General features: G+C 53.6%; 1 protein-coding gene across 1 annotated transcript; it reads right to left on the bottom strand.

Moving 5' to 3' along the window:
* Positions 1–1301: 1301 nt before the first annotated feature.
* Positions 1302–10616, bottom strand: HPCAL4 (hippocalcin like 4). Its single transcript, XM_037155214.2, has 4 exons — positions 10515–10616; positions 4607–4776; positions 4287–4502; positions 1302–3000 (listed from the first exon to the last, which is right to left on the bottom strand). Exons 2-4 carry the CDS (start codon positions 4766–4768, stop codon positions 2803–2805), a joined length of 576 nt encoding a protein of 191 aa, XP_037011109.1. The 5' UTR covers positions 4769–4776; positions 10515–10616; the 3' UTR covers positions 1302–2802.
* Positions 10617–13616: the final 3000 nt, after the last annotated feature.

Here is a 13616-nt window from a genome sequence, read left to right as displayed (position 1 = left end):
CTCTCAGGGAGGAAGATGATGGTAAAGACAGTGCAAGATGCTTCCTGGATGGGTTCTGAGTCAGAAGCCTCCTAGGACAGCATTGACTTGTTAGCAGAGCTTCCTAGAAACAGAAAACAAGATACTTGAAAATGTGGAGTCTTCAACCAAGATTGGGTTTCTTTTGGGGAGACCACGGACTCAGCAGGAAGCTTTTAAAAGACCATAACCAACTTAGCTTGCCCCACAGTCGACCTCTGTATAACTCAGTCAAATAAATGAGCCCGAGAAAGACCCACCTGCTTAGAGCCTTGGGTTCAAGTCTCGGTGCTGTGCCAATTCCTGACTGTGTGCTTTTGCACCATGGATGCACTGTGCCTCAGTTTCCAAGTCTGGAGAAAGGGAATGAAAATCCTCACTTCCTTAGGCTTTGAGTGTAAAATGGGATGGAGTAGGTGGCAAGCCTTTGAAAGCTGTAAGTTCTATGTGATTCGGAGCTGGGTTGGATTCAACGTTTGGGGGAGAGGAACCTCATTTTGTAAAAAGTCTTCCAGTGGAAGTATCAGCTGAGCCAGACCGTTGAGTGTCTGTACCTGTGGTGCACTGATAGCACAAGACACACCCAGTGGGCAGCTCCTGGGAGCAATGGGACATCCTGAAGTGTCACTAGATAAAAGCATTCTGGTGACTGACTGAGGATGTGAGTTCCCCAGCTTTACCATGTGGCTGGTCCTAGGAGGAGAGAAAGAGGGTGGGAATCCAGTGGCCTTGCTACCTCCAAGAGCAGCAAGAAGAAAGGTCCAATAGAGTTGGGGGCCAAAGGTCAGCATCCCCTACAGCAGGGGTGTCAGACTCATTTTCACCAGGGGCCACATCAGCCTCGTGATTGCCTTCAAAGGGCCAAATGTCATTTTAGGACTGTATAAATGTAACTACTCCTTAACAGTTAAGCGACAGCTCAGTGCTGCTGCTGGGTAGACACAAGGTGCAGAGCCGGATAAAACAAGGTGGAGGGCCAGATTCGGCCCACGGACCTTGTGATTGCCCCCTGTGTCCTAGAGTTTTCACCTGCAGAGAGGGAGGGAAGGTGAACACTCAGAAGCAAAATGCATGCTAGCTGCATTGCTTTCCTGCTGATACAATCCACACCCCCCAACTCAGCAACCATTCCCTGCTCCCACCCTGGGCTGACAGCACCTGTGTACTAGACTGTTTTCACCTTTCACCAGCAGTTCAAGAGGAAATCAATCATCACTGCGCATCAAAGCTAATTTCTAACTACGAGTATGGGAGAGTGTAAAGTGAGACTTGGAGAAGCAGGATGAGTTTTCTAGCAAAGCATGCAGCTGTATAGCTCATGGACCCAGAATCAGAAAGCAGACGTTGGAAAGTGAAGCCAGTGCACCGAGAAGACAACGAATTACCTGGCAAATTCAGGATGTGGGGTTTGAGGAGGCTTTTCACACATAGCATGCCCAGTACATTTTCAAGCATTTGGTCCATCAACGCAGCCTGGCAGCCTAGAGAGTGGCCAGGTGGTCCTCTTCTTCTAGCTCCTTCTGCTCCGGTAGCAGTGAAAGAACAAGCCCATCCTTGAAAGTAGACCAAATCTACCAAGGAACTACCAAGATGTGGGAAATGCACAGCCTCACTCTGGGCAAATCTTGTGTGTGTGTGTGTGTGTGTGTGTGTGTGTGTGTGTGTGTGTGTGTTTCTGCAGACAGCACCCGACCAGGGAGAGTGTGCAACAGCGTTGTTCACTGCACTGAAAGAGATCATCAGAAAGGAAGCTGCTGATGGTGCAGCTGAGGATGTAGCCTGATAAGAAAAGGTGTTTTCTGGTGAGTTTAGTGGTATTTTCCCTCCTTTTTTCTCAGCTCTTTTTCCCCCATGAAAAGTGGCATTTCTACATTCATTTGATCATTTTATAAGAAATTGAGTAATATAAAGTATGTTTTAATACCCTAAACTAATAAAATGACTTCAGCTCCTTTTAAGGGTACTGAAAAAATAAGTATTACATAAATTTTTCTTAAAACTTCCACTCATATGGCTCCTAAACTTCCAAACACTTTTCATTTCATCCTCTGCCGCTCTGTGTAGGACTGAGTGGAAAGATTCAATAGTTCCTCTCAAGTTAACCGGCTTTACCGGCTGTGTTGGACATCCCCATCTGTGACTCTGACCACTGGAAGCCCGCCTTACTGCTCTAGGAGCTTCCAGATGACACAAAATGTGTCTTGTAGGCCACCATATCCTTAGCACCTGCAGGTGTCTGGCATCGAACAGGTGCTCAGTTAAGTGTTAGCTGAAGAAAGAACTGAATGAATGCTCCGAAGATGGGGGCCAGAAGGGTAGAGTCCAGGGAGCAGGGCAGAGACCACCTTTAAGGGATCTAGGTCTTCAGCACAGGACAGAGCCAATTTGGCCCTTTAACTGGGGTGTGTGGGAACACATTCTACAAAGCATAATCCCAGGAAGAACAGACTTTCAAAGCAGAACACCATCCTCCCTCCTTAACCCTACTGGTAGGTAGGGGCAAAAGCCAACTTGCCCTATGACCAGTGGGTGTCAGTTCTGGGCCAAGACTGGGGTGGTGCTAGACCACGGGATACCTGCAGATCTGTCTCTTTTCCAGGGTGAGGTGGTCCCTCAAAGATCTTGACTGAGGGAGCAAAGGCTTGGACAGAGGGGTGGGTGGGCCAGAGGGTGAAACTGGAGTAACTGTCCCCCAGGGGAAGGGCCAGCCAGAGAGGTCACGGGGTTGGGAGGTGGCCACGTTCCTCCTGGCCAGGGGCCCTGCCCCTCACCAGCCTCCATTCTCTATTTCTGCATGTCGCACTGCAGCAGCAACACAATGGATGGGTCGCTCTTGGCCGCCTCCTTGAACTCCTCCAGAGTAATCTGGTCATCCTTATCCTGGTCCATCTTCTTGAAGATCTTGTCCACACGCTGCTGGGGCGTGAGCCCATCCTGGTTCATGCGCATCATGATCACGGTGCCCACCATCTTGTAGATAGCCTGGTGAGGCACAGGGGGCAGGGAGGTTTGGGGGTCAATGGTGGGGGTTGGGAGTGGGCAGGGAGAACACTGGGAAATGTTGAGGATGCTGGCAGGTGATCTAAGGTCATTTGGATGGCTTATTTAACGAGCACCTCAAACTAATGTGTCTGAATCCCAACTCTTCGCTTCCAACCTGCTCCTCCCCAGACATGCGCTGTCTCAGGAAATAGCGAATTCATTCTTTTGGTGGTTCAGACCAAAAACCTTGACACCGTTCTTGACTATCCTTCTCTTGCACCCATATCCAATCCTTCAACTGACCTTGTCAGCCCTGATTTTGCAATAAATCCCATATCTAACCACTTCCACTTAGTGATTCTCCACAGCTGTCACCTCCATCAGCTCCTGACTGGGCTTCTGTGGAAGTGGAAGCCTCCGAACCAGTCTCCTTGCTTCGGGTGTTCTCCCCACACGCCTTAGTCTATTCTCCATACAGACTGGAGTGAGCCATGATTGGCTTCCCATCTCACTCAGAATAGTCAAGTCTCTGCCCCAGGCGATGAGATGCTAAGTATCTGACCTCCTTCCCACCACTGTCCCCTTGCTCACCTCTCGCCACCACCCTGGCCTCCTGACCACTCCTTGAACACTGCAAACACAATCTCCAGGGTCTTTGCATTTATTATTTCCCGTGCATAGAACCTCCCTCCCCAGACATCTAAGCGGTTAGCTCCCTCACCTCATTCAGGTAGCTGCTCACATTTCACCTCAGAAAATTGCTTTCTTCCATGCTCTCTCTCCCTTGTGCTTTGCTTATCTTCTTTATAACAGTTACTGCCTAACATAACATAGTTTTGTTGTTTTAAATTTTCTCACTAGAGAAAACGTCCCATGAAAGCAGGACCTTTGAACAGTGCCTGGCATGTGGCAGGCATTCAATACATAATTGTTGAAAGAATAATGAGCTATGGGAACTGTGGCTCTGGAGTCACACTCCCCTGGATTTAAATCACGAACCACCAGTTGCTACGTTTCCTTATAAAACGGGGTTTCTGGCAGTACCTTGGGTTGGTGGGTAAAGCACTTACCTGTCCAACACCAAGCACCCAACCCATGCTACTTAGCCACCTGCGAGGCCGGAGTTAGGGGCGGGGGGCGGTGCCGGGGAGGCTCCCGAGGCCCGGAGGAGCGGAGGAGCGTGTGGGCCAGAGATGGCGGCACCAGAGAAGGGCCCGGCCGCGAAGACAGGGGGCGCGCCACCCCAGCACATCCCGGCCTCCGGGACCCAACCCCAGCCAGCACACCTCGATGATCTCCAGCATCTCCAGGCGCGTGATGCGCCCGTCGCCGTCCAGGTCGTACATCTCAAAGGCCCAGTTGAGTTTCTGCTCGAAGCTGCCCCGGGAAGTGACCGAAAGGGCGCAGATGAACTCCCGGAAGTCGATAGTGCCGTCGCCGTTCTTGTCGAAGGTGCGGAAGGCGTGCTGGGCAAACTTGGAGGCGTCACCATAGGGGAAGAACTGAGGAGGGGGCGCGGGGGTGGGGCTCAGCGGCAGCCGCGCCCCCACCAGCCCCGCCCCCTGGGCGCCTGGCCCCGCCCCCGCCCGCCCCCTGGCACGCCCACCTTGATGTAGAGCTGCTGGAACTCCTCCAGGTTGAGGATGCCGCTGGGGCAGTCCTTCAGGAAGCCCTTGTACCACTGCTTCAGCTCCTGCTCGCTGAACTCGGTGTTCTGAACCAGGTCCTCCAGCACCTCTGGGGCCAGCTTGCTGTTGGTCTTCCCCATGGCGGGGCCTGGGAGACAGGTACAAGGCCCTCACCTCAGCAGCGGTCCTCCAAGTCTGTAAACCAGGGTTCCCTTTCTTTACAACAGCCCCCACCCGTGGCAAACTCACATTCCCACAGCCGGGATCCCTCCTTCCACAGCAGGGTCTTATCCTCTCACCACCGCGCTCAACAAGCCCCATCCTACAGCCAGGCTCTATCCTTCACCCATCCCTTCCCACAGGATTTCTCACCTCTCCTCCCCACCCTACCTGCCCCACAACACGGGGGGGGGGGCCTTCCCCTCATTACCTTCCCCCATAAAAGGGCCTCTGCGCCAGGTCGCTCCTCTCTCCTCTTACAGGTTTCTACTCCTGGCACCCAGATCTCTAGCCTTTCAGGTCTCACTCAGCTCTCCTCTTTTTCACTGACGGGTGCTGCATGCCACATCCTTCACCCTCGCCTCTCCTCTCCAGTTTAACCTTCCATAGCTCCCCACGCCCATAGACTACAGTCTTAATTCCCTCCTTGCTTTTCAGATCTTTCACACTCAGTGCCACCTGCCTCTCAGGTTCCTCTCCTACCAGGGACCGGAAGCAGGCTCCTCATGTGTCCCCCACTGGCACCATTTCCCAAGTTCTCCCTCAAGGCCTTCCAGGCCATCCCAGCAGGAAGCTTCTCTCCCGCTTTCTTCCGTACAAGTAGAACTCCTAGCTGGTAGCATTGATGGCCCTGACTACATCCATCTTTTCATTAGTTCCCTCATTCCCTGAGCATTGTTGAGGCTGACTGTGTGGCAGGCCCTGTGCTTGTCATGTGGGTAAAGTAGACACGAGCCAACTTTCAATAACTCATATTTAGGTCAAAGAGGTAGGTGGCTGATTATGAAGGACCTTCAATCCATGCCAAGAAGTTTGGCCTTTACCCAGAGGGGACAGAAGCTGTTGGGGCTTTAAAGCAAGGGCTAGGAAGATAGCATTCATTCCACAACCCTTACAGAATGCTTCCAGTATGGCAGGTCCTGAACTAGGTACTGGGGACCCAGGGAGAAGGATTGTGTTTTAGAATTTTTCCTTTGGCTACAGTGTGCAAGATGGCCTGGGTGCGAGCGGTAGGAAGAACAGAGAAGAGCCTGCTACACAGTGCGGGTGAGAGGTGAGGACGCCGAGGTAAGGGCTGTGGAGAAATTGGGATGGGCTGAGAGCTGTTAGGAGAGGACATTGGCAGGACTTGGTGACTGAATGGATGTGGGGTGAGAGGGACGGAGGAATTTGGGCAGGTGCTCAGATCCGAGGTTAAGTGGCTGAAGCAATTTGGGGGTGGATGCAGAGTGAGTCCTCAGCTGGAACACAAGCCCCTCGGGTAGCCTATGCCAGGAGAAGTGTTTTCAGAGTGTACAGCCCTCTCCAGGAAGACTGGCCACAGTGATGCTGCACCAGGCCCTGGAGGCTGGGTGGACAGCCTGTCTGGATTCCATGGGAGGAATGTCTCTCCAGAGCTTGGGTTTCCCAAGACATGGCCTGGGAGGGGACCTTGACCTGCTTGGAGTCTTTGGAATGGCACCAGACTCCAACCCCAGGGTAGTCTGTCATGAAGACACTCTGGAAAAGGAAGCCCTCAGGTCAGCAGAAGGAATGCCGTTTTTACAGCCCAGCCCAGGCTAGTGTGGCTGCTAATCTTTACTGCTGGGAGCTCCATAAACAACCAGAAATCGGTTTGTTCCATACCCCCTCCTTTGCTGCATGACCTCAAGTTAGTTACAGGATATCTATGAGCCTCAGATTACTCTCACGGGCCAGGAGGAAGATCAAGGAGCAGTGGGGGTAGCATCCTCCCCCACCTACCACCCTCAGAGGATGAGGAATCCTGTATGTCCCTAGGAGAAGCCAGGGAGAAGGATGCATGACATCTTCAGGAACCTGGAAATGTGGGGTTCAAAACAGCTGTACTGGAACCAGAGGCAAGGGCGCCTCTGGAACACCATGGGCAGAAGGAGGCAGGCTCCAAACTCAGTGGCCCCCTCCACAAGTCCAAAGCACACCGAAGACTCAGGGTATAGCCAAGGAAGCAGAGATCCCAGAGGTGGAGGTGTCTGATGGGCGAGGCAGAGCCCCTGTCGCTGTGTCCTGTGAAATGCGCCTGAGCGTCTGCATGAGGTGCGGGCTGTGGGTGGCAGCACGCCAATGCACGAGACTGCAGATCCACCAGAGCGCACTGTCGCTGTGTGTGTCCTAGTGTCTGTGTGGCTCTCACCTCCTGCACCTTTTCTGCCCCTGCCCACAATTCTCTATCTGGGGCTATACCTGTTCCTGGCCCCCATTTGGTCCCAGGCCCACCAAGGACTGTCTCCTCCTTCATCTCTCCTTATTTCCTCTAGCTCTCCAATCAGCAGGTCAAAGCTGGCAGTGCCCTTTAAGATCATCTGCTTATGATAGTGAAAATGCAGAGAGTTACACAGTGGGTCAGTGGTAGGGCCCAGATAAGCACCTCAGCTGAATCCGTGCTACTGCCTGAACCACCCCCTCCAAATCATGGCTACTTTTGTCCAGTTCAAGCCTTCCCCACCCCTACTTGCCTTTTGGGGACACCATAGTTTTGATCTCCCTCTTAGCCTCAGTGAGACCATCTTGCTGAGCTCCAGGCGATGGTGTCTGACACCCAGGAAATATCCACCCCTTGGGGTAGCCCACCAGCAGCTATAACCCAGCACATCTACAACCAAACTCATCTTCAACCTATAGCTGTCCTCTCTCCATTGCCCCTTCCTTCCCCCTCATCCCAAGGGGGAAATGCTATGTTAGTTACCTTTAGTTTTCCCCTCTCCCTTTTCCCCAGGTCCAGCTTGCCACCAAATCTTATTGTTCCTTCTTTTGAAGTGCTCAGGGAAACTTCATTATGTTGATTCTCTCACCATAGTCAGGGCCAAAGGCACAGCCAAGGGGGCTGAATGAAGTACAGCTGGGACCCCACTGGGCAAGCCATGCCTGTAGACTCAATTGCCGCAGAGGAATTTCCTATGACTCCTCTCTACCAAGAGAATGTCTTTCCTAGTTTTGCCCAGAAGTACAATATAGGCAAGAGGTAGCCATGTCCACAGGCCCCCTCAAACTCCAGAATTCTGTAGAATCTGGTGTCAAGGTGCCCACCTGTCCAGCCTCACCTCCCATGGCTCCCCTCACAACTATATACTCCTTTCAAAGCCAAGCCTCTCACAGCCAGAACCTGCCTCACCTATTGCTTACCTGGTTTCCTCTCCCCTAATACCCTTCCTTCTTTCCTGGACTCATGCAGCTATAATCAGCCTGTGGGCCTGGACAGTCAGCAGCATAGAAGCAGCACTTTGGGCATGAGTAGACCTGCGAGGCTATGGAGTTGAGCCCCACAACCATGGAGGTCTCTGACCCTCATCTGGAGCTCTATGAATTCTAGAATGGAGCCTGACTTGGGAGAGGCCTTTGCATTAAACCCTTGCCTCCACCATAAAAAGTTCTCCAGACCTTTTTGCTCAATAGCAAAAGCTTATCCCCTCCCAATACCACCCAGTCCACTTTGGAGAAGCTCAAAGAATAAGAAAAGTGCTCTTCTTATGGTTCCTAAGTTTGTCCTCTTGTAGCTGCCCCACACGCATTCCCACTCTGTCCCTCTGTGGCTGTTCAGAACTGCCCTGCAGAGACATAGGGGCGGTGCCCAGAACCCAGTGATGTTCAGTGAATGTCCCTTGGTGGATCACATGAGGGACAGAACCTCGTCTTCCTCCATAGAACGGCATCAGCCTGTTTTATCTGCGTTCTCCTGCCATTGCACCAACTTCAGAGACAATGTAAGCCAGACCCGGCAGAAGGAAGGGTTCACCCAAGGTAAAGCAGAGCCCATCAGCAGCAAGGCAAAGGCCAGAATGCACTGGGGGCATGTTCTGTTGGCACTGTAGCCCTGCTGATGGTGCGCAGGCTCCTTTGCTCACCTCTTGCGGGCTGCCCTCCAGCTGTGAAGGAGCTGGCATGAGGCCATACACAAAGCCAGTGCCCTGTGTGCCCAGAGGCTTCTTGCAGAGGGCAGAGTTCAGGGTTGTGGGCTTCAGATGGGGAGATGGCAGTGAGGGTAGGAGGGACTGAGGGATGTGATAATCCCACACCCTCACCCAGCTTCAGAGAAGCTGGTGCTGAGATGGTTGCCATGGTGACAACAGCTCCCTGGTCAGGAGATTTTTTCTCTTTCCTCTCCTTCCTTTGCTCTTCTCCAAGCAGCAGCCATAGTGGCAGCAGCCAGATCTTCTCCCCCTCCTTGCTAATGAGAGGCAGGGGATAATAAACAGGGTGTGGGCCCTGTTGGCCACTTCTGCACTGGGGCTGTCTATGCCATGTGGGCTGCTGGTCTAGGAGGGACTCCTACCAGCCAAGAAGGGGCCCAGGCTTGGAGAGTGTGTATGTGGGGGGTTGGGGTTGGCTGGGACCTAGGCCTGTGTAAGAAGCAACGTCTCGGCTCTGGCTGGTATAGCTCAGTGGATTGAGCACAGGCTTGCGAACCAAAGCATCGCTGGTTTGATTCCCAGTCAGGGCATATGCCTGGGTTGCAGGCCATATTGCCAGTATGGGGTGTGCTAGAGGCAACCACACATTAATGTTTTACTCCCTTTCTTTCTCTTTCCCTTCCCCATCTCTCTAAAATAAGTAAATAAAATCTTTAAAAAAAAAAAGAAGCAATGTCTCTTCAGTGAGAACTAGAGCTCCCAGGCCTCCTCTTTGAAACATCCTCATGATTCAAGGATAGAGGGAAAGGGTCCTGTTTTCTCATAACCAACCATAGAACCAGAGTGTGTCATGGTTTGAGAGCTGTTCAAGATCATCTCATCCAGCCCACCCTTGGTCCTGACCCCTTCCTCATTTCATGAAGGATCAGAGAGGGAAGTGACTTGGCCAAAGTCGGACATTACGGAGGCAGAGGCGACACTTGAACCCAGCTCTTCTGCCCCCCGGGAGCAATACAGTCCACATGGAGCTTCGGCACAGCTGCCGCAGAGCAGCAGGAAGATAGGAACTCAGATGGAGTGAATGGGTACAAGAAGGCCAGAGAAGGTACAAATTAGAACGATATTTGAGAGGAAAAATAAGAGGACTTGGTGCTCTGAGGGGTGAGGGGACTGGAGGAGGTGGGACCTTTACAGCAGTGATTGACAGGTATGAGTGGTCTACTGGGCGGTGGAGCCCCTGGTTCGAGCAGGTGGGCACCTTGACACCAGATTCTTCGACCAGGACGAAAGAGGCCAAACGTGGGGTCTTTGCCTAGCACTGAGACCATGGAGAGGGGACGCTGCTGAGAGAGTGTTCTGAGAAGCCAGGAGGGAGGTTTGGGGTGTTTTAAGAGGGGGAGGAGCCGAGCTGCCGGTGGGGCTGGGTGACGTGGGTGGGGGCTATCTATGGAGGCGGGAGGTTGCTATGGGACTAAGTGGATTACCTGTCTCCAAAGGAGGGAGGTCGACTGGTGCCTCCTCTAGTACCAGCAACACTGCACCCCCAGGTGTGTGTGTGGGGGTGTGGTGGGGGCCAGAGCCGCGGTTGTTCTTACCTGAGCTAGGGATAAGGAAGCAGCTCTGCCCCCTTTCCTGGCACCCATGGGACCGGGACTTGGGTGGGGGTCCACCCTCCAGATGCTGCACCCTTTGGCAGAACCTGGGGTCAGGGAGATGAATCAGAGCGGGCAGGACACGAGGCTGAAAATGGAGAGTGGAGGGTGAGGGGACAAGGGCCTCCGCCCAGCCCCACCCGCGTTACCTGAGGCGGCTCAGCAGGTCGCTGGATGGCTCCGAGCCTCAGCCGGCCTCTGGGACCAAGACTGGCTCGCAGGTTGGCGGCCAGGTTCTCAGAGGTCCGCGCCGGAGACACCTCCCAGCTCTTGAATCGCTAAGTGTCTCTCGGAGGCAACACGATTTGTATAAGCCCCGCCTCACCCCCGACAGGTTGGGCGTTGATTGGTTCCTCTGGGGCAGAGTGGCAGGCGGAGTTTCAGGTGGGGACCGGGCGGCCAGTGAGGCCCAGCTGCAGGAGCGCGCCCCGCCCGCCCGCGCTGACCTTCCCGGAGTCGTGAGGAGGGAGGAGGGCTGTAACCCCCTCAAGAGCCCCCCTCGAGGCTCAGACCCCGGGCCGAAGTCTGGGGTGAGAAGTGTCGACGATTGAAGTGGGTTCTCAAAAACAACCGCGCGGTTGCTATAGAAACGGGAGAGCCACAGCCTAGTCTCTAAGCCTTCCTTTGCTGGGCCCCAGCGGGGGTGGGGATGGAAGGCGGGATGAGTCAGAGTGTGTGCCCCCCTCCATATCCCACCCGAATTCGGAGGAAGGCGAAGAGCAGTGCAGAGAGCTGGGTAGGGGAGGGAGGAGACGGGATGGTCAGCAACCCCCGCCTTCGCATCACCCCTCCAACACGCTCACTCCCCTCACGCCTTGAAACGGAAGAGCAGGGTGGGCGGGCGCGGAGATCTCAGCTCGAATGGCGAAGCACCCAGCCTCTCCGGCTCCGCTCTAGTCATGGGCTCCGTAAACCCCTCATTCCAAGCCCTGCCCCGACAGCCGTCCTTATGACTCATGGAACCCCCAAAGACCTCTCGGGATCTCCCCCAAAAGGACCCCTCTGCCTCTCCTATAGACCCCTTCACTCCCCCACCCTCCCATCTTCCTGTCCCTAGTCGGAGCCGGTCCCCAGCTGCCGCCAGTCTCCGGCCTCGGATGTTGACACAAACCCGAGGCGGTTTACACTGAGCGGGTCTGGAAGGTTTCAGGGCCCCGGGAACACCTCCTCCTCTCACTTGAGGGTCTCCCCTAAGTTCGGCCGAGCCGCCCAGCGGCACTAGCAGCTGAGAACGCCGGACCCAGGGTGTGGGAAAGCTCTTTTAGTCCAAATTGGGGGCGAAAGGAGGAGCAGAGAGCCTCCCGCTGGGCCACGTGCAGGGAAGGGACATCTAGGCAGCTGTCAAAAATGGGGCGGGGCATCTGGGAGATTGGTCCAATGGGAGCGGGAATGCCGGAGAGCCGCGGAGAAAGAGGCGGGGCTTCTGCCGAAGGAGCGAAAGTTGAGGTGCTCTGGGCGTTAGCCGGGTAGAGGAGCTGCGGGCCAAGGGTGGAGACAAGCTTCTCTGGCTGGTCCCAGAAACTCGAGGTCCAGGCTCGCTGAAGAGCAGCCAGTGGGTCCCTCCCCTTACCTCCCCTCCCCCTCTCTGCCGGAACAGTCCCATTTCTCCTTGAATTCATTTTGCTGTTCCATTCTCCCGGATGCAGGCTATATCTTTTCTCTGGAGCCTGGGGCCCTAGCTGCAGCTCCATTAGCAGACAAATCCCTGGCCCCTTTGGTTGGTGACTCAAGAGGGACAGGTGTTTGAAAGCCCTGACTCTGTCACTTCCTGAGCACCTTCTCTACTCTGGGCCAGAAGTCATCCCTGCTCACGAAAACACCCCAAGACCTGAGGAAGTGGGGAGAGTCATTCCAGGATGCTGGAAGTGGCAGTGGAAATTCCATGGGTCCCTTCCTTGCCAATGACGCCACACATAACCCCGGGCAAGATCTTCCTCTCTCCGGGCTCCCAGCCTGTAAAATGTAGAAGACGTTGGTACAGGAGTCCCAGGGCAGCAAGGTGGAGAAAGGCTGTCACCCTGAACAGAAGTGTGTGGGCACGAATCCGACTGCTCCACTATACTTGTGAGCTTCTTAACAATAACATAACTGAGAATGTCCTTGAGTCAGGCATTATTGTAACACTTTATACGTATTACTTATTTATTTTCCTCTTAAGAGCCCTATGAAGCAGGTACTAAGAACTCTATTACTCCCATTTAACAGATAAGGAAATTGAGGCTCAAAGCAGTTGGCTAGCCCAAGTTCACATAGTTGATAAAGCTGCAGAGCTGGGGTTTGAGTCTAAGTAGTCTGGCTCCAACCAGTACATAATACTGCCTCTCTTTTAAGGTCTTTCGAGTCCTTGTGAGGAATGACCTTGGGTTGTAATATTCTTTCCGATACTCCAAGGCATTAGAAAGGCAAAACCCAGTCTCCTGGGAGCAGCTTCTCTGTCTCAGGCCAACAAGACATGGGATTCCAACGAGAGCAGTAGAGCTGGTAGCAGAGCACCAGGGTGTGCTTCTCCTGATGTCCCCTCCCTGGCCCTGGAATCTAGCATGTGATCCAGGAATCCCAGGTAAGCAGAGGAAGGAAAAGGCAAGGGGCAGTTGGTGAGGCAGGGTATACTGGTCTGGTTCTAGCTCTTTAAATCAGGCAGGATCACCCATGAATCTTTTCAGGGTCTGTGACTATTTCTGAACTGCCAATTGTAATCCATCTTCACCTGCTCGTAACACTTGAGACCCTGATCTTGATCCTGCCCCTGCTCTTTAGACTTGATGTTTACAACAATAGCAGCTGACCTTGACTGAGTGGCTTCACTATGTACCAGACTCTCTGCCAAGACCTTTATCTGCATCATCTCCATTCCAGAGATGACCACTGCCAAGGGCGATATTAAAAATATCTAACAACTCTTGCCCTGGCCGGGTGGCTCATTTAGTTGGAGCGTCATCCCGTGCACCAAAAGGTTTCAGGTTCTGTTACTGGTCAGGGCACATACCTAGGTTGTGGGTTCAGTCGCCAGCAGGGGCATGCAAGGGAGGCAGCCAATCAGTGTTTCTCTTCACCCACGCCATTTCCCTTCCTCTCTCTCTAAAATCAATAAACATATCCTTCAGTGAGGATTAAAAAATATGTACACCTGTCCTGGCTGGTGTAGCTCGGTGGATTGAACCCGGGCCTGCGAACCTGAGGATCGAGGTTCAATTCCCAGTCAGGGCACATGCCTGGGTTGCAGACTAGTTTCCAGCAGGGGACACATGGGA

This window comes from Artibeus jamaicensis, unplaced genomic scaffold (genome assembly GCF_021234435.1).
Source record: "Artibeus jamaicensis isolate MK-2021 breed Jamaican fruit bat unplaced genomic scaffold, CSHL_Jam_final scaffold_847, whole genome shotgun sequence".
NCBI classification, from domain to species: domain Eukaryota; kingdom Metazoa; phylum Chordata; class Mammalia; order Chiroptera; family Phyllostomidae; genus Artibeus; species Artibeus jamaicensis.
The sequence above is the reverse complement of the archived record's forward strand: the minus strand, read 5'-3'. Positions and strand labels throughout refer to the sequence as shown.